The sequence below is a fragment of the Pavona decussata genome, unplaced genomic scaffold, assembly GCF_977016875.1.
Source record: "Pavona decussata unplaced genomic scaffold, jaPavDecu1.1 SCAFFOLD_223, whole genome shotgun sequence".
NCBI lineage: Eukaryota > Metazoa > Cnidaria > Anthozoa > Scleractinia > Agariciidae > Pavona > Pavona decussata.
This window is the reverse complement of record NW_028145628.1, coordinates 4,141,473-4,163,553: the sequence shown is the minus strand read 5'-3', so window position 1 is coordinate 4,163,553 and position 22,081 is coordinate 4,141,473. Positions and strand designations below refer to the sequence as shown.

At 38.8% G+C, this 22,081-nt stretch overlaps 4 protein-coding genes across 7 annotated transcripts in view; all 4 read left to right on the top strand.

Moving 5' to 3' along the window:
- The window catches only part of LOC146459260 (chromosome-associated kinesin KIF4B-like), a 120,718-nt gene that overhangs the window by 18,254 nt on the left and 80,383 nt on the right, over window positions 1-22,081 (top strand). The window lies entirely within an intron of this gene.
- On the top strand, window positions 563-5,326 carry LOC146459267 (A disintegrin and metalloproteinase with thrombospondin motifs 4-like). Of its 3 annotated transcripts, none has more exons than XM_085089817.1 (7): window positions 563-956; window positions 1,577-1,705; window positions 1,941-2,076; window positions 2,817-2,929; window positions 3,657-3,753; window positions 4,420-4,569; window positions 5,197-5,326. In XM_085089817.1, the coding sequence occupies exons 4-6, from the start codon at window positions 2,878-2,880 to the stop codon at window positions 4,436-4,438; spliced, it is 168 nt and encodes a 55-aa protein (XP_084945943.1). In that variant the 5' UTR covers window positions 563-956; window positions 1,577-1,705; window positions 1,941-2,076; window positions 2,817-2,877; the 3' UTR covers window positions 4,439-4,569; window positions 5,197-5,326. The 3 variants fall into 3 exon arrangements, 2 of the variants coding, with proteins under 2 accessions (XP_084945943.1, XP_084945942.1); XM_085089816.1 differs by having other exon boundaries at window positions 2,817-2,934; XR_014858040.1 differs by lacking the exons at window positions 2,817-2,929; window positions 3,657-3,753; window positions 4,420-4,569; window positions 5,197-5,326 and adding an exon at window positions 2,354-2,450 and having other exon boundaries at window positions 565-956.
- LOC146459266 (uncharacterized) lies at window positions 4,447-9,639 on the top strand. Its single transcript, XM_085089721.1, has 7 exons — window positions 4,447-4,569; window positions 5,197-5,329; window positions 5,859-5,911; window positions 7,407-7,556; window positions 7,999-8,148; window positions 8,784-8,933; window positions 9,280-9,639. The coding sequence occupies exons 1-7, from the start codon at window positions 4,447-4,449 to the stop codon at window positions 9,637-9,639; spliced, it is 1,119 nt and encodes a 372-aa protein (XP_084945847.1).
- LOC146459265 (A disintegrin and metalloproteinase with thrombospondin motifs 20-like) lies at window positions 10,630-20,770 on the top strand. 2 transcript variants are annotated; one of them, XM_085089814.1, is made up of 9 exons: window positions 10,630-10,783; window positions 11,519-11,689; window positions 12,099-12,254; window positions 12,827-12,967; window positions 13,999-14,090; window positions 14,348-14,440; window positions 14,559-14,695; window positions 15,186-15,280; window positions 19,339-20,770. In XM_085089814.1, exons 4-6 carry the CDS (start codon window positions 12,853-12,855, stop codon window positions 14,411-14,413), a joined length of 273 nt encoding a protein of 90 aa, XP_084945940.1. In that variant the 5' UTR covers window positions 10,630-10,783; window positions 11,519-11,689; window positions 12,099-12,254; window positions 12,827-12,852; the 3' UTR covers window positions 14,414-14,440; window positions 14,559-14,695; window positions 15,186-15,280; window positions 19,339-20,770. The 2 variants fall into 2 exon arrangements, with proteins under 2 accessions (XP_084945940.1, XP_084945941.1); XM_085089815.1 differs by having other exon boundaries at window positions 13,999-14,095.

Genomic DNA, 22,081 nt, shown 5'->3' with positions numbered 1-22,081 from the left:
CAGTTTTTCCTCTTTGCTTCTCACGACAGTTTTATTCTGCCTCATGAGGGTGACAACAATCCTTGTACACGAAGCAGAGGGGATCAGCATCTCACTGGCGCGTTCATTGAGTTTTGATGACAAACCTTGGTCCTGGTCTAACTGTAGTCGTGATAAAGTCACCAACTTCTTAGACTAAATACAGCCATCAATGCGTAAAGTTAGTATTCTCTGAATGGGTATACTGTGAAATTAATGGGTCTTGATTGAAACAGTTGAAAAGCGCAATCTTCATACTTGCGCAATCGCGGGTAACTTTTTTTCATCCCGATTGTTGCTTTTCATCAGGTATGGTCCGCGCACGTTTTCTCAGTTCAGAACTGTTTAGAGCGGCTGTCCAAAAAAATCAAACATATCGTGGCAAGGGTGGAAAATTCAATTTCTTTCATATTTTAATGTTAGATAGGCTAGGAAATAGTTTTCCCTTTAATGTTCAACATGCCGTTTGGTAACACAGAAACAGCTTGGCATAACTCTTTGTCTTTTCCAGTTTTTCCCTACCGCTTGGAAGAGAAGAGACACTGAGAGTGAGGTTGTTAGCTGGTAAATTAACTGGAGCCCATGGGAACCCTTGTCTTCCCCAAAGTACATGTACACTGAACTTTACAACATTTGCGTGAAAAGGAAGAACGATAACGGTTCAATGTGCGAATTTGCCTAATTTCTATATTTCTGCTACAACGTAAGGTATGATGGGAAGAAGATGCCTGTTATGAAACAGATCAAATCCCAATGCTAAAGATGCTATCTTTACTTTGTTTCCATCCAGTGGTGCATTTTATAAGGGGACAGTGTGTGAAGAAGCGGAGACTGAAGCCTATCGATGGCCGCTGGGGGCAGTGGGGTCCATATATGGAGTGTACCCAGAAATGTGGCAGAGGAATTTCCTTCTCGTACCGGAAATGTAACAATCCAATGTAAGTTTAGAGCTTCTGGTTACTTCATTTGTCATTTCACGCAATGGTTGTTACGCAATAGTTTTTTGTTTCGTTTGTCATTGTTTGTTAGGTAGAAAGCAAAAGTAGAAACAATTCAATATCATTTATTTATGCTAGGTTTGTGAACTGGTTTTTGCTTCAGGGATAAATGTAAAACGTTTTATTTAATGATATTTCCATTCTCTTAGGCCAGAAAATGGCGGGAAATATTGTATTGGTCCAAGGAAAAGATTCAGGTCATGTAACACTTATGCAAGTGACTCCAATTTCTGCAAGGCTGATCGGACTGCGTAGAACCGATAGATAGAGACCAATTCTCGCTTTGGTCTCTATCATGTCGCTGGCGTGTTAAGTTTTTTACGCAGTCTGATCAGCCTTTCAGAAATTTGAGTCATTTATATTTTTGCAGATAAGATCTTTTACAGATCCTTTGTATACTTTCAGCATTTTCGTTGTGCGGTTCCTTGCTTCCTTGTTTATTGTTTTTAAGCACCGTTTTTTTTCCTATAATCAAGTATGGTTGGAGTTTCCCTTTAACTTGCACTTCTTTAAAAGCTCAACTCGGCTCACTTAAATTGTCTTCTTCATAACTTTAACAGAATTGTCCCAAAGGTTCAGTGGACTTCCGCGCCTTATAATGTGTGAGCACACATTTACACGAGCTCAGACGGTAATGTCGGGCTCCACGAGATACAGAATCACGCAGTGGGTACCCAAGTACGCTGGAGGTGAGAGACTGCGTTCTAACCAAGCCCAATAACCCACAACGCGTATTCGTTATTTCACTTCAATGCTCTTTACTTTGGTCTTCATAATAAGATTGAAGATCTTTTCACTTGCTCAAGTTAAGGTCACAAAAATTTAAGCGTGATTAGCTAAAAACCCAACTTAATTTTTGAGAATAAGTGTATTTTTTCACCTTTTTGAGTAACTGTCTACTTTTGTTGTCTTTTTTTGAAACAGTTAGTAAAGAAAACCAATGTAAACTGTATTCTTGAAAGGCTGGCACTGCAATCTATTTCAAGTTGAAAGACAAAGTTATCGATGGTACGCCGTGTAACCACAAACGACTGACGTTTGTGTGGATGGAAAATGTATGGTAAGCGTTGAAACTGAAAGTAAGTTACGATTTTCATAACGAACCTAACCTAATCAGTATCGTGCCAGTTGTGACACAATCTGCCATCATCTAACTTGGCCACCTTCCACGTTCCTTTTTTATTATTTTTTTTTTGAGCTTCAATCCATTCTTAGCCATTATTTTCAGACCCTTATTGACCCTCTTGTGCCAGCTAGTTTCTAGTCTCTTTCTAGTCCTTCTCCCCACGGGTTCAACTTAGTGTCACTCTGGTTACCGTGTGATTTTCCATTCTCAGGACAGTGCCCAATCAGCAAGATCTGTGTTCCTGAATCTTTAGTTGATATCGGGACATTTTAACTAATGTAGTAAACATCCTTCCTTCTTTTCAAAAGCATCTTGGTATGGGGATGGTGTCTGCTAGTACAGAGTGATTTTTGCACAACCTATCAGTATGTTAAAACGCTGATCCTAGCAAAGCTTATTCGAATCCAAGGAGAAAATTAGGGGTAATGATGCATTTTTAGACATAATTTTAAAAGCTTCCTAACCTAGCCTAACCTTAACCCAAAGATTAATATGTTATTTAGAGCTTGAAGAATTATTGTTGCACAATTACCTTTCAAAACTGCGTGGTTACCCACAATTATATTTTTGGATTCCAATAGTTAAGAATTTCCCGCGTGGTCATCAACTGCGCAAAAATAACTTTGTATTAGTAGGCACCGTCTCTAAAACACTTGAATGTGCTTTTAACGTAGCCTGCGGGATGTGACCGGGTGCTGAACTCCAATAAGAAGACTGCCAAGTGTGGCGTGTGTGATGGAGACAACTCTTCCTGCAGACGCATCTCAGGAATGTTCAACGAGACAAGGTTTGGTAAGGCATGACTAAACATAAAGTGAAATCTCACAAAATGCTTTGGATAACCCAGGGATGGCTAAAATTTCATACATGTAAGTTGCTCATCACCTCATTTTAAAAACACTGGAACTAATAGCGCAAGTCGAAGATCCATTTGACTCTTTTCAATTCAGTGGACTTTATCAGCAATTTCCCTTTGTTGTATATAGGCTGGTCCATGTGGACCTACATTTATTCTTCAAATAAGTAATTGCCTTTTACTTCGACACTATTGCAAACAGACGGTAGAATGATCGGCAACTAGCAGTATTGCTTTAGTGCTTTAAAAAAGCGTTCAGCCCTCTTTAATAAGAGAACTGTTAACGGTCGGGCTTTATCAAACGTCCCTTGGCAGGGAAACTTGAATCACTCCCAGGGCGGAAGGGAAAACTGTTACATGAGAAATGTTTATTGTCTCTGAAAGTGATACTCAGCAGACAAGAAATATGACATGTGAATCTCGAATCAATGCACTTTTATAAACCCATTTATAACCCGGGGACGGTGTGTATATGTTTAGGTATGTTCCTATTTGATAACTCATCCAGGAACTGTGTATATACTGATTGGGTATGTTCCGATTTGAAAAGTCATTCATAGACAGTGCATATATATGATTGGATATGTTCCTATTTGATAACTTATCCAGGTCATCCAGGGACTACTTGTATAATGATTGGGTATGTTTCTATTTGCAGGATACAACTATATATTTACAATTAATTCCTGTAGAATCAATGGACATCTTGATTACCCAGTATGGTTGAAAAAATGGCGAAGACAACAATTTCTTAGGTTGGTTCTGCAGCGTGTCTTGTTTCTCTTTTGGATACAATTAGTTTTCGACGATGGTAAATTGTTCTTAAATCATTAATAATTCATAACGAGAAAACAAACAAAATCGCCTCCATAAAGGTGTTTTGAAATGTGATTTTAATTAACTAATTAATTAATTAATTTTGTAAACTTTTGCTGTGAATTTCTCCAAGAGCTCTTTATTCTATGACGTTATATCAAACAGCTTGAAGCGCAAGAAAGCAACGTGTAAACTGGGGAGATGCAAGCATAAGCGCAAGCACAAGAAAAGACAATCTTTCCTTTGTCTTGTGCTTACGCTCATGTTTGCATCGTAAAATAGCACGGGTAAACCGGGATAACACAAGCATAATTACAGGAGAAGAATGAGCAACAACATCAGTCACATCGTCGTTCAATACTTCCTCGGCGTCCGCCATATTGGATTTTAAACTTCGGCGCCCAAATTTTAATTTGCTGCGCCTGCGTACATCGCCTTTCTTTTATGTTTATCACACGTGTAAACCACCCTTAAAACACTCGGCTGTGCGTCTCTCTCTCTCTCTCTCTCTCTCTTGTTTTTTTTTTTTAATTCACTTCTTGGTGCTTAGGAATTGAAAGTTTGATATACTACTTATCACTTCGCTTTTGTTTCGTTGATATTAGCACTTCAGATTGCTTTTGAACGGAGGAATGGTGATAGGTTTAGGAGTCAGAGAATTCAGGGCAGCGAGATCTGGTATTCAGGATCAGAGAAACCTATTGAACAAATCAAGATCGACGGCAAAACCACCGAACCTATCAAATTTCACGCAAGTATGACAAGCTCGCAGATTTTGTTTCACGCACCGACCTTTTCTTGAATTTCACAACAAAAAGGTTGTTATTCAATAAACTCTACAAGTCGCGTCAGCTCACTGTCGTGGGGTTCGCTCGCTTTACTATCCCTAAGAGAAATAAGAGAATGACTTTAAAAAGCTCTGTTTAGTGCAGTTGATTCCCGTTTGTTGTGCCATACTAACTTTTGTCCTTGTAACTGTTCAAATGAAAGCTATCTGGAAGTATTTTACAGTGTTTGCTGTTCTTGTTTTAAATACGTACCATACAAGATGGCAAAATTGTATGCTGTTGCCAATCAGATGAATGTTATTGACCAATTATTTCATGGAGCAGTTTTCAATTGAGTGTCTGAACATAGTGCAATGAACCAATCTGAGTTCAAGGCAAGCGCGGGAAGACGCTTGGTTTCGGTTTTGCTTCCCATCGGTTATAAAGTGGCGCAAATTCTGCTAACCAATCACAGAGCGTAATAAATCGAAACAAAAGTAAACGCCCATTTATTTTGACACTGAAGGAAAATCCGCTCTGTGATGCTAGGTGTTAAGATAAGTTACAAAACTAACTTATTAAGTAAGTTTTTCATGATTGTTCCATATTATTCAGGTCCTTGAGATGGGAGAGGTGTTACCACCCAATGTTCACTACTATCTTAATCAGAACGTCGCTGAACCAAAGAAGTTTGTTTACAAATGGGATCGCCTGGGTCCTTGGACACAGTGCAGTAAGCTTTGCCAAGGTAGAAAATAATGCGCTATATATGATAAGTAACCTCTCCTGGGTTGAGCCTTGTCGTGACGGGAAAGTTTGGATCTGCCTACCACCAAGGATGTGCCGGCAAGAGCCTTGCGCTAACGGCAGATCTAACTATGTCTGATATGGTCTACGAAAGAGGGTCCAGAGAAACATAACATCCCAGTCCTCTGGGTTGGGGGGTATGCGTGAGACCAGCAACCCCACAACGTAAAAATGATTTAAGCTTAAGAAACAACGATGACGAATCCACAGATTGCACAACACCTGGAAGAGGAAGGGAAGGCGCTTGATGGGTTGCACGAAAAACTCGCTAAATGGCTCATGGGTTAAAGCAAGTTTAATTGTGTTTACTTTGGCTATTTTGTTTTTGGCCTTACGTTAGTTCTCATTGGTCCAAGGCGCTCCATAGTTGACAATTTACTATAAATTGATAGGACAAACGAAACGACGGCTCAGGTGCGTCCGCGCCATTGATGGTCGGTCAGCTAGTATCCAATTCACGCTGTGATCAGAGAACAAGACCAAGCAGTGTCACGGAGGACTGTCACATCGGTTGTCGCCTCAGGTAAGGTAACGCAATCTAAACTTCAAATTAACCGTAAGCACTGTCGTCATGAGAGTTTAACGTAATCTAACAACCAAAGCAATCGACCACAAGTAACCAATAAATACGATTGTGACTAAGCATTAACCCAAGACGTAAGGCTTAAACTGGTCACGGAAAAGAATGACTTAAGTTCAGTGTTAAACATGGCGTGCTTGTTTGCCAAACGATAATCACTTTCAGGAAAAGAATGAGTGTTTGGATGATAAGGTGTGTGTGGTTGGTAGTGTAATATATGATATTTAGCCAAGCCTAAAAGCGGGGCTCCAATTTTTTCATTGCATTTATAGAAATTTGCTTAGCGTATGAACGTAATAACTTTACCAGTTCCTCATCCTTTCTGCAGTTATATATATGTTTAGTGCATATGCAGCAAACTGCTTACCAACAATAACAATAACAATTTAATAGAGGGGAAATTTTTTTAATGATTTCTTGTAACAGAGGGCAAGTTTTCTTAATTTTCCTTGCCACGAGGGCAAACCTACTTACTCCTGATGGGGCGAAATACTCGCTCCAGATTGGCTGAGCACGCCAGTTTTTCATTTCGTTGGTTTCTTCATTTTGACGTTCTTTCAAGTTCTTTGGAGTTCGACTGTTTAAGCCAGGTTGTCTGTACCACAAATGCATGGAAATCAAGTACTGCAGTTAGAAAGAAAACTCCTAAACGTTAAGTTTTTGTGTCTCTTGCAAGAAACCACGAAAGATTATTTGTGTCAAAGCCAAAAATTCGGATCAGATTGACATTGTTAAGCTAAGAAACTGAAATCAGTCATGTCAACCAAGTGCTTTCACCTCGCTACTTCTTTTTTCAACGAATTACAACCGAGCATAACAGTGTTCTTTTGATGGGAGGAAGGAGCAAAGTCAAATTCAGTGGAAGAAATTACTCCGTAAGTTTCTTCTTTAGATCCACCGTTTTCTATTTTTATCGATCTATTTTCGCGGATTTTTAAGCGGTTGGAAGCTGCCTGACATTAAGTTTTATCGTTGTTGGTTTACTCCTGAATTAAACTTATAATCTGTCCTCATCACATGTGTAAAATTCAGTCAATATTGCTCCTACTGAAAAGCTTGAAACACGTAATTTAAGGGAAAATTATTGATTGTTGCTCGGAAACGCATTAGAATAGTAAACGGCTAGCAAGTTGCCTAAATTAGTAGTAGTTGCGTACGCGTTCACCGTCGTTTGCTCATGTTACTCCACAAAACCTTAAATAAGGTCACTTCACGTTGTTGTTTTGCGGAGGACGGCAAAGAAATGTACCAAAATTTAAAATGCACGTGCGGAGCGGTTGTTTAATCTACTGTTGAAGAAGCACATATAAAAGACGTTTATTTTCCTGGTTTAAAACTGGTATACTTATATTGAGAACAGACAAATTTTACATTGTTTAGACCTACGCTATGACCTGGTTGTCAAAGTAACTCAGCAAGTGTTCTGATTGTTTCTCAGTGTTCTGTTACTTGTGGAGATGGCACTAAACAACGAGAAGTCAATTGCAGCAGATCAGATGTCAGATGTGAATCCAGATTCAAACCACAAGTTACGTCCCCTTGTAACCTTGGCTTGTGCCCTAAATGGAGAGTTGGCGATTGGGGGCAGGTACGTTGAATTAAGTATTACTTTCGGTATTTATTTCACCTTATTTGAAGAAGCACATGCTTGAGCCCAGACAAATTCTAGATTGTTTAGACCTGCTCGGTTGTCATAGTAACTCGGCATTGCCTTCTGATTGTTTCCCAGTGTTCCGTTACTTGTGGAGATGGAATAAAACAACGAGAAGCCAAATGCAGCAGATCAGATGTCCCATGTGACTCCAGAGGAAAACTGCAAGCTACATCCAATTGTAACCATGGCTTATGCCTCGAATGTTAACGGTGTTAACTTCTCTACCTGGTTGAAGACGCACATACTTAACGCGTTTATGTTTCTTGTTGAAGACTTGCATACTTCAAGTAAGAACAAACAAATATAAGATTGTGTATTCCTGTTCCTTGGCCGGATCGTCATAGTTAATCGGAATTATCTTCTGATTATGTCTCAGTGTTCTGTTACTTGTGGAAATGGCACGAAACAACGAGAAGTCAAATGCAGCAGATCAGATGTCAGATGTGAATCCACAATTAGACCGCCAGTAACATTTCGTTGTAACCTTGGCTCCTGTCCCGATTGGAAAGTTGGCGAGTGGGGACAGGTACGCTGAATTTAAACTTAATTTAAGGTTTATTTAACCTGGTCTGGAAGCACAGCTCAAGAGCTTGTCGGTTTTCTGTTTGGTTTCCCCAGGGGTTCGCCATCACCATTTATGTACATGTATGGGTAATGAGAGACAAGTGGATCAAAGTTTCTTGTCTTAGGAATCAACACGACAGTAGAAATGAGAGGCACCCAACAAGAACACTTAAGCTCAATACTTAAAATGTTGTTAAGAGTCTTCTCAGGTCATTCTCTGTCCTTTAAGAGGCATATTTGTGTAAGCTAACAAAGTTTGGTCAGTTCAAATGATATGTAAGCAGAAAACTGAAGTTGTAGATATTTTTAGGGAACAGACTCTAAGTACTCGAATTTACGAGTTGTTGTTAGCTGGTCTTATTTCGCACTCTGAATGACATATTTGTCGAAAATAAAAGGAATTAGTTTTCCACTGTAAGCACGAAATTTTGAGGTCAGCTATTTCTGAGACGTTTAATGTCTTCGTAACAGATATTTAGTGTCAATAGTCTGTTGGTTGCCACAGAGAGATACGTCCACAACAGCGTTATACTCTCTTCCTAGGATACGTTTGTCACTTCTTACAACTCTCATTAGTTTTTTTTTTTTAATTTATAGTGTTCAGTTACCTGTGGAGATGGTTTCAGAAGGCGTACAGTGTTCTGCAGTGGAGGAGTAAGCAACTGTGATTCCAGATCAAAACCTGAAGCTGTTTCTCGATGTAGCCCCGGATCCTGCCCTGAATGGAGAACAGGCGAATGGAGCAAGGTACGAGAATCTTCATGTTGAACCACAATAAAGTGGAAGTTAGCAAAACCCTCAATGATTCTCGCTTCAATACGGGATGTTTTGGCAACAACTATTAAACACCAAATTACAGTTCTCAGTTCACAACGAAAACCGAGAAGTCCCTTCCATTCAGTAAGTTCTCGAATGAAATAAGCAAGTTTTTTTTTTATTATTATAAAGCGGAGAAGACAAATAATTTATGTAACCTATAAGAGCCAATGATTTACATTTATTATAATTATTGTTGAAAAAGGGCCTTGTGTTTAATCGAATTCAGTCAAACTGTGTTTAATGTTGACAATTCTCAAAATATCGATCGTTACAGTGCTCTGTCACATGTGGAAGTGGTGTAAAACAACGTGCAATCACGTGCAGCAGACTAGATGTCCCGTGTGATGTGGCAATCAAACCAGCATCAACAACAAAGTGTGTCCTTAGTGTGTGTCCTGTGTGGGAAGCAGGGGAGTGGGGTCAGGTGAGTGCTTCTACTATGACCGTAGCATTGAATTTCAGAGAAGTGGGGTCAGGGGAATGTTTGTTTTCAGTTTTTGTTCACGATTATGCGTTATCGTTCGCTTTCATTAGAAACAAATATTTTAACGACAGTTTTCAGGCTGGAGTGCTGTCTGTTGAAAACGCTTGGCCAAAACTTCTACCTTCCGACGACTTGTACAAATGTCCATGAAGAAGTTTAGAAACTGTTCCTATCTTTCACGCGTGAACGGAAGCGATATACCGCAATCTTTGTTTTGTCCGTTTTTGCCGTCCACGCCTCTCCGTTCTTTGTAGTTACCTGAATTCCAATCTAGTGACAAGTTCAGTATTTGAGTAATAATTCGCTTGTTTAACAACTGTTCTGTGATTTGTTTTAAAGTGTTCAGTAACCTGTGGCAATGGAATTACTGCAACGAAACATCCAAGGTGTCAGGGAAGTAAACGCGTCATGTGATGAAACGACCAAACCTGTTATGACGGCCAGATGTGATATTGGACTCTGCCCAAGGAGGAACACGGGACGGTGGACTCAGGTATTGCCTTACAAATTAACATCCATCTTAATCCTTATCACCGACCCTTGTCCATTTCAAAGCATCATCCAACTTATGTTATTCTTCTTGTAGTGTTCTCGTACTTGCGGATCCGGAACCAAAAGAAGAGCTTTTGGCTGTTTCTCAATGATCACCCGTAAACGAGTGCAAGATTCCGCTTGTGACGGGAAGCTAAGACCCACTGGTCAAGAGGATTGCATTGTGAAGGCATGTGTCCCACAGGCCAGATGGCGTAAAGGCGAGTGGAGTAAGGTGAGCATGCATTCGTCAATTGCGCAAGTATTTAGTGGTTTACAATCAAATGCCCAAGCGAATCCGTATTTGCTTTGGTTTTGCTCTCTGTTTGGCTTAAAAGCTCGCGCCTTTTTCTCAACCAACTAAAACAAAACAAACAAAACAAAATAAAACTAACTGTGATTTGTTCGATTGTGGTTTCCCGTGATTTTCCCCCAAACTATTAAATGGTTTGTATGAGTGACTCGAGTGGTTTTGATTTAGGATTTTCAGACAGTTGAAAACCATTTCGATACCACAGTATCATAAATTTTTGTGGCTGTGGTGTTAGTGTTGGCTTTTAACTTTTATTTTTATTTTTTGTTTCAGCAACTTGTGGAGTGGGGAACAAAAGACCGAGCCATCAGATGTCTTCACGCCTTAGAGTACAAGGGTGATACGTTTTGTGACCGTAACACGCGACCATTAGATAAACAGCCATGTAACAAAAGAAGATGCCCAGCTCTTCCTAATCAATACCAGTGGCAGACTTCGACATGCACTGAGGTATGATGTCAAAACATCCCTGTTAAGTGAAACACAGTACAGGATTACACTGAGGAATGGAATGAAAATATGTTTATTAGGTGCCGTGAGGACTATTGTTCCCCAGGCTTGCTAGCCCAGGAAATTTGGGTTGCCGAGGCCAAAGAAAATCTTTGACCTTATACACAAGCGGTAATGAACTTGAACCCAACATGACGCGACGACTCGAGCCGCCGTTTAGCGGAAAACAACTGCCAAATTTTGAAAATCCCGCCAGTTTTGGCGAACGGCAACACAGACTCGTTTTGGTTATCGGCATGTTCAGATGGAGGGATACAGATGTCCAGTTCGTCGCAGGCTTCAGCTTATAATGGTTTCGATCTTTGTACTGTGTATTTGAAAGAAGGATTTTCGAATTTCGAGGTTAAGTTTCGTATAATCTTTCGATTGCGGCAACGAAACTATATATATATAGTTAGCGTTTAGCTTATTTTTATTGATAAATCGATTCCCTCTTCTATTTTACAAACGATAGTTCTTCTCTCTTTTTTCCTCGACCGTTACCGACGTCATCCACCATTATACTGATCCGTTTGGAAGCCAACAAAGCGCTTCAAAGGGGGCGTGTCCTTCCCTTTTATAGGCTCGCTCCGTGTTTAATCTTACGTACCTTACCCTTCATCTTGATGTATCACTATGTAGCACGTGGAATAAGAAGCCGGTCACCAACCTTTTTGTCTCATTTTCTAATCTTAGTGTTCTACTTCTTGTGGTTACGGCTAGACGTCACGTGACTTATGGTGTGTCGACTTGTCTGCAAGAAAAGTCAGCGACACGCTGTGTAACCCCGCCTCCAGATCAGAAAATGCTTCTGCGTGCTATGGGTCCATATGTCCAGCCAAGTGGAAACACGGTGACTGGTCAGTGGTAAGTGATAAAGCCCTAACTTCTTTAGTTTCCAGACTCAGGCTCTTGGAGATGAGGCTGTAGCTAAAGACAAGATAGGTTACGGTTAGCTCTTCCCTGGCTACTTTCGCAAGCACGGAGAAGTTTTCTTTAAAGATTAATCTGAAGGCTAAGTTTTTTCGCAATTGTCATTTTATCTGGGACACAACAACTGATTTGGCTTTGTTTTGTTTTAAGAATACTTCGGCGTTCAAAAGGATGTCATGGATTTTTTGTGTACCAATATACTTCATGGAGCGCTAAGTTATGTCCCAATCCCAAAACTAAAAGCTAATGTCATTTTTCAAAGGGAGACGGGAATCTTTTTTTTTTCCTTGAAATTAACATCCTTGTTCTTTACATTAACTTTGGTGTGTTTCTGCGCCCACAGTGCTCTAGAACTTGTGCACACGGTTATCAGTACAGGATAGTGGAATGTGTTGGTGGCACGGAGTGTGACAAGAGAACGAAGCCTCCCGTATGGCGGCCGTGTAACATGGGAAAGTGCGGTGGATTTCTGTTCTGGCGAGTGGAGCCCTGGTCTCAGGTAATGCAATATAGAGCGATTACATTTGTATGTAAAAACAAAAACTTACTACTCTGGTCGAACACAACAGACGAAACAAAGCCATGAACCAATCCGAAATCAAGCAGTGTGAACAAGTTATGATTTGTTTTGGTTTGGTTTGCCTTAGGATAAGAAAGTTGCTTTGCCAACCAATCAAAGAGCGCTGCAAAGCGAAAGCAAAGCCAACTTGAAATCACTTTCTACATTCTCTTGCTAAACAAGCTAACAACCAAAGAAAATGGTGCAAGGGAAAAATTAACGATGGACCATTTTTATTTTACCTTTCGGTAATGAGGACTTCTGCTCAGGATTTAGAAATGTCAGTCAATGTGACCAACAACAGTTCTCTGGTCTACTCTCGCATAGGAAACTTTCACAACCCTCTCCCAACTTACTTCGTAGTTCAGCTTGTTACAGCGCTAGAGGATCTTAACACAGAGGTCATGAGTTTTAATCTTGCCTAGATCAAACATTTCTGTCTGTTACATTGCAGGTATCAATCACTTGCTAAGGCTTATGTTAACAAACAACAGTTTACTTTATTTTCTTAGTGCTCTGTCACTTGTGGCCAAGTATCATGAGAAGAGCTGTCAAGTGCTTGGCTAGGAACGGAACTTACCTTGGTGACGAATACTGCACAACGCCGACATCAAGCAAACCGGACCCATCACGTGTGTGTCAAATGAAAGCATGTGAGTTTTGCAGCACATTCATATAGGCACGCAATACGTGTACACGCTATTATAGTGTTGATAACTGGGCAAGTGTGGTGTTGATTTCAAGAGGAATACAAAAAATCCTCTTTAAGGACGGTGCCTACTATTGTTACTGCGCATACGCTCTGCGCATCTCGAGATACTCGGGTTTCTCATGGGTGGAGCCTACTAATACAGGAATATTTTTACGCGGTTTAAAACTATACGGAGAAAGCAGAACTTAGCAAATGCTTTTGGTATCCATAAGAAAATTGGGGTGAAACATGCATTTTTCAGAGATAATTGAGCGTCAATTTAGGAGAAAATCCCATACATTGCTTTATATTTTGGCGCTTTTTAGAGATATTATTGCTTAGTTATTTCTAAAAAATGCATGGCTACCCCCAATTTTCTTTTTGGATTACAATAGCCCTTGCTAAGATCTGCTTTCCCCGCATAGTCATAAACCGGACAAAAATACTTCGGTATGGTATTAGTAGGCACCGTCCTTAAGAAGATCTTATTCATTCATTCATTCATTCATTCATTCATTCATTCATTCATTCATTCATTCATTCATTCATTCATTCATTCATTCATTCATTCATTCATTCATTCATTCATTCATTCATTCATTTTTGGTAGCTCGCATTCATTTTTTCTCGTTTGCAATACACTGACCATGATGTACATTTTTTTGAAATATTCGTTGGTGTTTCAATAAAAAACTTTTATTCCGTTGAGTGCTGGAAAGAATGCTCTACGTCGGGCTTCCAGATTTAGATGTATGTTTTATTATATGTTTTCCATATTGTATTACATTTGAAATTTATTCGTACATACTCAAGACTTAATACTCCTACTTACCATATTGTATGACTTATTGTATCTTTTACACAGCCCTCCAAAAGAGCATTTTTATGAAAGGGATTCCGTGTGTAAATAAATAAAGATGATGATAATGACGATCAAAGCATGTGAACCTTTGGCCGCACAGGTTAATAAGGTGTTCCTTGTTTTATTTTAAGGTCCGCCCACAACTTGTAAAGAAGTCCAGTTAATCAGCGGATTGCAAGCTGATGGCGAACAAACCTTAATGATTCAAGGAAAGGAACTTCAGGTAAAGTACGCTGAGCATCGCTATCTTTTTACAACAACAACGACAATTTATTTACAGATTCAGATTATATATCTATACGATGGCTTCAAATTCATTCGTTGTTCCTTTACAAGAAACAGTGTAACCCTAAATTCAACAACCACTATACTGAGAAGACAATTTTCAATAACTCTTCTGCTAATGTGCCTTAAACCTATACGTAAATATATGAAGACTTTGCAAGGTTTTAATCACTATGTCTATTGTATTTCTATCAGGTGTATTGTCACGCAATGATGTCCGAAGAGCCAAAGGAGTATATTACACTCAACAGGTCCTACTGATAACTTCGCAGAAATTTACCTTAAAAGGTACGAGTCGTATTTTTGCGGTAAAGTAAAGTTTTATCTTGTATCGAAAGGCTTTATCCTTGGCCTCCTCCTACCATGTTGGATTTTTTAAGGAATAAATATTTCTTTCTTTTTTCAGGTTGCGGAATGCTTGAAGTTGTCCGTTTAATAGTTCGCACTTTGAAGAATGTGACTGTGAGGATGAAGATTATAAGGTGTCAGGTGGCTCTTACTTCACAAAAATCAGATTAGATTTGTCATCTATGCGAATTATTGGTAAGTCACCCCAAACACTACAAACAATTTATTATTATGCCTAGAGAAACTGGGAGAGGACCTAATTTGTTGGAATACCCCGGGAGATGTACAAAACTTTGCCAAAACAAGAAACGCTCGCTTTCAGGGCTATTACGTTGATAAACATCAAGTAAATTGACGTAATGTACGCTGCTTTTTAAGGTCAAAACTATATTCAACAAAGATTCAACAACAACAGGGAAGTATCAAGACTCGACTAACACTTCCTTGAGAACGTTTTTTTTTTTTTTTTTTTCCTTTGTTATACTCGGCAATGATTCCCGGCTGACAAAGAGGAGGGAGAACGGCATCGATTATTTCTTTAACTAGGAATTGACGTTTTTGCCAAACTGGTGCTAGTTTATTCTTCTGTACGCATTTAAATTCGTTTTAATGGCCTCGCATTTCTTCGAAAATGTTTAGGCATCGAATAATTTTAATCTTCAAAGTGTTTTTCGTTACCTTTCAGCGGAGGATAAAACGTTTGCATCAACAAGAGGTCTCAATCCGCCACCATACGGGACAGCGGGGCATTGCTACAGCGCTCAAGGAAATTGTCCACAGGTGAGAATTGCACACTTTTACACTTTACACTTTATTATTATTAACACTACCATTTACATAAGGTTTAGTTCCGCCCGCAAATAGTAGGTGCTAGTCGAGGCGGGCGGAGATAAGGGGTACAGCAGTCAGTGATAAATTACTGTATAGTTTGCAAATTAAACTGTTTGTCTGTCCGATAGTTCTCCATTTTTAAGCAGTATATATGGACGGTTCATCATAATCGTCCTCGGCCTCTAATAACAAGAATAACATGTGATACTTTTTTGGAGGAAAAGAACCTGGTCTCATGATTATGCTTTTCATTGTCTTTAATGAAAATATTTCTGATGTTAGTGGGAACAGTTAAACATGAGACGTCGAACATTATTGAGGAAACTGTTTTAACGTACAACATATTTAAAGGGAGGATTTTTGAGGAGGTAAATAAAATAAATAAAAATAAAATAAATAACTTTAATAGTAACATCCTCGTGAGGTTTTTCAGGAACTATTTACAAACTATTTCCAATTTATAAAAGCAAAGATGACAATAAAAACTCGAAATCACAATTTATGCTGGTATTTTACTAAAATTTAAAGCTTATGAAGGAAATGTCTGCCTCAATAGTGTGTCTTTCTGGGTGCGTTTGAAAGATGCCAATGAGGCACTTTGCCTAAGTTCATTATGCAAGTTATTGCATATGTAGGCCCCTCTATAGGAAAATGTGCGCTGGCCTATAGCCGTTCTGTATAGCGGAATCTGCAAAGAGTTCCGTGTACGAGTGTTACGAGTATGTATATTTGAGCGCTTGGTAAACTTGCTCGTTAAGTATTGAGGCGCAAGATCGTTCTGACATTTAAAGGTCAAAACGGAGTCTCTATAGAATAATTGTTCTTTAACAGGAAGCCAGTTTAGCTCTCGAAGCAAAGGTGTTACGTGGTCAAACTTCCTAGAGTTTGTTACGATCTTGCTGGCAAAATTCTGAATAGATTGTAATCTGTTTATATTCTGGAGTGTAGTATTAGACCATACAGATGAGCAGTAAAGCATCTTGCTAAAAACTAATGATGTTATTAACAACTCTAGTGTTTCCTTGTCGAAGCTCCTTTTGACTCTATTTATTTGGCAGAGCTTTGCGAAACAAGATGACACTACACATGAAATATGGTGATCGTAGGTCAGATGGGGGTCAAGAAAGACTCCCAAGTCCTTGGCAGAGTCTGTTGGCTTCAGTGTTTTACCTAAGAATACCACTCTAGGGTCTTCTGGTAACCTGCTTAACATCTGTCTGGTACCGAGGAAAAGGAGTTTAGTTTTATCGGGATTGATAAGTAGATGGTTCTCACAGCACCATTGAGCTACACTGTGGAGGTCTTGTTCGAGCTTTTCAATGGCAGCATCAACCTCAACGAGAGGAAATGACATGAATAGCTTTGAGTCATCCACATACGATTCTAGGTTGCAAAACGTCGGTGACGTGGGTAAATCGTTGAGATAAATGCAGAACAACAATGGTGATAGAATTGCGCCTTGAGGAACTCCGTGAGTTATGGGTAGAGTGTCAGAGTAGGTGGAGCCAATTCTCACGTATTGCCTGCGACCAGTTAAATAGCTCTTGAACCATTTGACAGTAGAGGGTGAGGCTCCTAAGATGGAGAGTTTGTGGAGCAACCTTGCATGGTCTATACTGTCTAAGGCTTTGGATAGATCTAATAGTACTAGTGCTGTTATCTGCTTTTTATCCATTGCTTCGAGTATCTTATCCGTGAGCAGGATGTTTAAGGTCTCTGTAGAATGAGCTTTTTTATTGCCGCTTTGGTGTGAGGTAAGGCGATTGTTTTTCGTGAGATAGGCGCTGAACTGATTCAAAACAATCCTTTCGAGGACCTTTGAAGCTACGGCAAGCAGAGATAACGGCCTGTTGTTGGCAGCTTTTTCATGGTCACCGTCTTTAAGAATCGGAATCACCTCAGCCTCTTTCCAGTTGTCAGGAAATGAGCTAGTAAGGATAGAACAATTGATGATGTCAGTAAGAGGGCCCAGTATGACAGGGAGACAGTCTTTTAGTACACGAGCGCTGATCTTATCCGGTCCCGGAGATTTATTCATTGGGAGAGATGTTACAATTCGGCGAACCTCTTCAAGTGACACTGTCCTTAAATTGAGTAATTCCATAGAGGTAGTATCTATGCCAGTTTCGGATGAAAAATCTCGGACTATGATGTTATGTTCTTCCCTCAGGCGCTGTACTGCGTCAGCGGCATTTAAGCCGACTTTAGCAAAAAACTGATTGAATTCCTTGGTTAAGACTGTCACATCCTTTGTAAAGGCTGGTCTCTGCTTATCTTTGGAGGGGATGGCGCGATTAATAATTTTCCAGAGTGAGCCAGAGTTGTTTTTATTAGCTGTGACCTCTTCAAAGGTGTGATCTCTTTCAGCTTCTTGTAGCTTTTTCTTGACCAAGTCCCGGGAATGTTTGAAATTTATCCACTCGGTGTCTTGGCGAGACTGTATGAGTTGCTTCAGGAGGAGATCTCGCGATCTCATGAGATCCTTGATTTCCTGGTTCACAAAAGGGCACGGTCTACTCCGAAGTTTAATTTGTTTCACGGGAGCGTGTAAGCTCAGGACAGACTGCAAAGTGTCATTTAAAATATTGAGCTTAGAGTCTACATCGGTTTGATCGAAGATAGTGAGCAGGGAATCAGCTTCATTAGCTAGATCCGTGACAAAGAGATCCGCATTATACTCACCGCACTCATTATAGGCACCGCATGCGCTCTGGGTTTAGACAATTGCATTATTATTATTATTATTATTATTATTAACAACAGATATTTACATAGCAAAACATTTCCGCCCGCAAATAGCAGTTGCTAGTCGAGGCAGAGGGAGGAAAGGGAGACAGACGGTCAGTAATGAATTACCTAAATAAATAACATATACAAACGTAAATAAATGACATTTACAAATACATCACTTTTAACAAGTAAATTATAAAACTAAACTTATTGTAAAACTAAACAAATTTTGAAACTACACTAAATGAGATTTTCAGTATCGACTTTATAAATTAAACTGTGTGCCGGCCGACAGTTCGCTATTTTTTAAGCAAACGAAGAACACGTTTTTGTAGCACGAGGATTTCTATAGATGGGATTTAGCAGCTTGGCCCCAAGCAGCCAAACCATAGGACAGATAGGGTAGTATGAAAGAGCGGTAAATACTTAATAGAGTGGTAAAAGGGACAAGGTGCCTAAGACGGGCAATAACGCCTATAATTCTACTTATTTTCAATGCTACATTGTCAATGTGGTATTTCCAGCTCAAATGACTGTCCAGTAAGACACCTAGATATTTTACATGATTCTTACACTCAAGGGAAGCAAGAAAGTGATTACTATTGTGAAACATTTAAATATTAACCGAATGGTCCATCTTACGTCGGTAAGGACGAAAGATAACAAAGTTTGATTTTTTAGTATTTAATGTTGGCTTATTTGCATTGAACCAATCCGAGACTTTAACTAGTTCGTTATTGACCGTTACTTCAAGAGATTTAACATTTTTTCAGCATACAACAAATTTGTGTCATCTGCAAAAAGGTAAACCGAAAATTTCGCTGACGAGTTGTGAAAATCATTAATCTTGTTACCATCGGCAGTAGACAATGTTTAGATATGATCGTTGGCAAAATTGAAAATGACTTAGAACGCGTCTAAACTGTCTTTTTATCTTATTTTTGCTTCGAGTTGTGATTGGTTACTTATACTATTACTTTTGTTCTACTTTGCACCAGTGTTTTGGTTTTACGATACTAGGCTGAAGTGTTTTGATACCAAATAGAGCAGAGAGCAAATTTTAAACTTTTTTTATTTTCTTTCTAGGGTCGTTTTAGTATCAAATTAAAAGTAACAGGCATCAGATTAATCTCCAAAGTATTGTGGGGATCAACTGCGCTGCTCCGTTCCTCCTGCCCGAGGAACGGGTAAGCTACGCCCCATAATTATCTTAACCAACACCCAATATGTGATTTGGTTGTTAAGCTTACTGATCTTGTAAAAATCTTCTTTTTCAGATGGCACCTGAGGATTGAGAATAATTTAGTCTGCTTTATAATAGGTGTACATATTTCTGTTCATAGGCCTTTTGGAATTTAGTCCATTTAAAGGCAAAATTTTTTTTTTCATTCGGACAATCCGTCATCTTAAAAGTTATATGAAAATCTTTATTGTTTGTTGCAACGTTTATAAAAGAAAATTTAACACGGAAGAGACAAATGACACGAAACTGGATGCACGCAGATTAAATTGCATCATGATTTGTATTTTAACTTTCGTTTAAATGCTTTCTGTTACATGTAGTGGCCGTTTCATTTTTAAAAAGGTCATGGTCGACGTCTTAAGCATGCGTGAATATACTTGCTTAGTACGAAGAGTAACCTTGTTCCCAGAGCTGCCCTAGGGACGAGATTGTAGTAGGAGTGAACTCACAAGCGTCTTGAAATATTGACGGAATAGATTAAGGCTAACCCAATTATGACACGTAAAGAAAACAGAATTAGAGCTGAGCCTTCCTCAAAGCTCGACATTTCCTCTCAAAATGATGTGTTATGGGAGTAGATATTTTGATATAAAAATGGTTTTTGAATTTAACAAGAAAGAGTTAAAACGCCAACTTTTGCCGCGCCAACAGCAAACGAAATTGGCTTTAATTTCAGTTTTTTTGAAAGGATGTCGACTGGTTGAGTCAAATGACCTCACTCGACTTGTTTTGCTGAGTCCAGCACTGTGTTACGTCTTAATATCGATTGGTTGCTAAGATTGAGCTTGGATTTTCTTCTTGCGGGATGGCGGCAAACTTAGCTTGGCACAAGAGAAAGCGTAAAATATAAACGTAATACAACGTAATATATCATTTGTGTTTGTTATTCATAAGTGGACTACAGAAAACTAATTTAATTAAGAAGTTTTGAAGGTTTGGTAAAATTAAATAAGATTAAAATAAACAAGTCGATATAATAATTATTAGGCCATGTTCTTTTCAAGTTTTCCTTAAAACGGTCAAGACTTACATTTAGTACAGCGAGATATGGCTGTTTTGTAATAAATAAATTGCTTTTCTTGTTAGTTCTGTAATTCTACTTTTTACGAATACAAAGAGCGTTCGCCAATACAATTAATTTCACTATTTTAATGGATTGAAAAAGTGCTTACTAGCAATGCTAATATTAATGAAATATGTAGATTATTTTTGTAATGCAGTCATATAGCAAGAATGTCTATCACAAATTTTATTAAGTATCAAAAATGTCTTAATGCAATACGTTGGGTGATATTAAACCTCAGCGAGAATGTAGAGATTTATTTATATACATTTATACATACAGTTGAAATTTATTTATTTAAACTAGCTCGCCTCGTTTTGGTGACTAGTGTACCTGTACTGAGTTTAAATATATCATATGAAAATAAAAGTTAAAGTTCAAATTTACCTGATAAAGTGTTTGTTTGAGCTTAAGTACTCACTGGGTTGAATGTTCAAGTTAATTTCAATTTGCCCTTAAAGGGCAAATGTTCGTTTACTCCAACTTTGAACACTCATTCATCTTCAGGGGCCAGTTGTTCAAAGGCCGGATAACTTTATCCAGTGGATAAGTCGCTTTCCGTCAGTTTCAATCTGTGCAAAGATTTCAATATATCCTCTTGTACAAGCGAATATGCACACTCTAACCACAGTTAAGTTTAGGAGTGTACGAAAACCTTGGACAACGTTTTACGTGAAGTATATTTTAGACCCTGAATAGTGCCTTATCCAGCGGATAAAGTTATCCAGCCTTTGAACAACTGGGGCCAGAACTTTTGGGAAGCAACCAATAAACGGACATTTTCACACTTCAAAAACTGTCAACCTGACTGTTTATAGCAAACCCCATTGCCCAGCTATAAGGCAAGCCAGTTCGAGGATGACACAAACCTCATATGTGCAGATTTAAAATCAGTTAAGAACGCTGTATCAATCCTTATTGATTTTGGTAGTATTTTGGGTCATAAGTAGCCTTAACAGAGAGAAAACAAAGACCTGCTAATAATAAAAATGCACCGCTCCAACTGTAATGGGTTGACAGGCCAACGAGGTTCCTCGGCATTTTTTATCTTATGATGAAAAAGGAAATGACCATCAAAATTTTGTCATTAAAATGCAAAAATTACAATCCAATCTTGGCATATGGAGATCGCGGCACTTAACTTTGTTTGGCAGATAATTAAATCACCTGGAATATGGCCAATGGCTTATTCTGCCTCAAATGTTGATGTCCCTGATGGTTTAGAAGATAACGTAAAAAGGCGCCTTTTCCAATTTCTATGGAAAAGTAAGAGACAGAATAAAAAACAAAAACGAAAAACCAGGATTACGATTATGGTGGTCTGCGTGTGCTGGAAGTTGAAGCAATGGTTATAGCCTTAAGATTAGCATGGATCCCTAGACTTTTAAAGCCTGGTTTCTCAAACTGGGAAACTGTCCCTAACTTTTTCTTTAGGAAATGTGCAGGTCTGAACTTTCTTCTAACATGCAATTACAATGTTAAATTTCTAGAAAACTTGCCAAAGATATTTTATCGTTTTTTTAGTGTTTTAAAAGTACTCTATGGCAGAAACCTCACTGATGAAACAATGTTTTTCAATAAATCAAGAAATTCTGAGTTCAAGTTCAAGTATTTCCGGAATCTTGTGAATCGAGAAAAGAAAACTTGCAGAGCGAAATGTTATGAGTCAAGAATCCAGCATTTAAAAGTAGAAAATCCAAAGAAACGGTGGGAT

Bases quoted from the DNA above. Each gene is read 5' to 3' on its own strand.
- LOC146459267 (XM_085089816.1), top strand. The intron at 2,935-3,656 runs GTAAGGCATGAC...TTCTATTTGCAG, and splicing joins GTTCAACGAGACAAGGTTTG to GATACAACTATATATTTACA.
- LOC146459266 (XM_085089721.1), top strand. From the start codon at position 4,447: ATGGTGATAGGTTTAGGAGTCAGAGAATTCAGGGCAGCGAGATCTGGT. The intron at 4,570-5,196 runs GTATGACAAGCT...CATATTATTCAG, and splicing joins ACCTATCAAATTTCACGCAA to GTCCTTGAGATGGGAGAGGT. The intron at 8,934-9,279 runs GTACGAGAATCT...CGATCGTTACAG, and splicing joins GAACAGGCGAATGGAGCAAG to TGCTCTGTCACATGTGGAAG.
- LOC146459265 (XM_085089814.1), top strand. From the start codon at position 12,853: ATGAGAAGAGCTGTCAAGTGCTTGGCTAGGAACGGAACTTACCTTGGT. The intron at 12,968-13,998 runs GTGAGTTTTGCA...TTTTATTTTAAG, and splicing joins TGTGTGTCAAATGAAAGCAT to GTCCGCCCACAACTTGTAAA. The intron at 14,091-14,347 runs GTAAAGTACGCT...TATTTCTATCAG, and splicing joins TTCAAGGAAAGGAACTTCAG to GTGTATTGTCACGCAATGAT.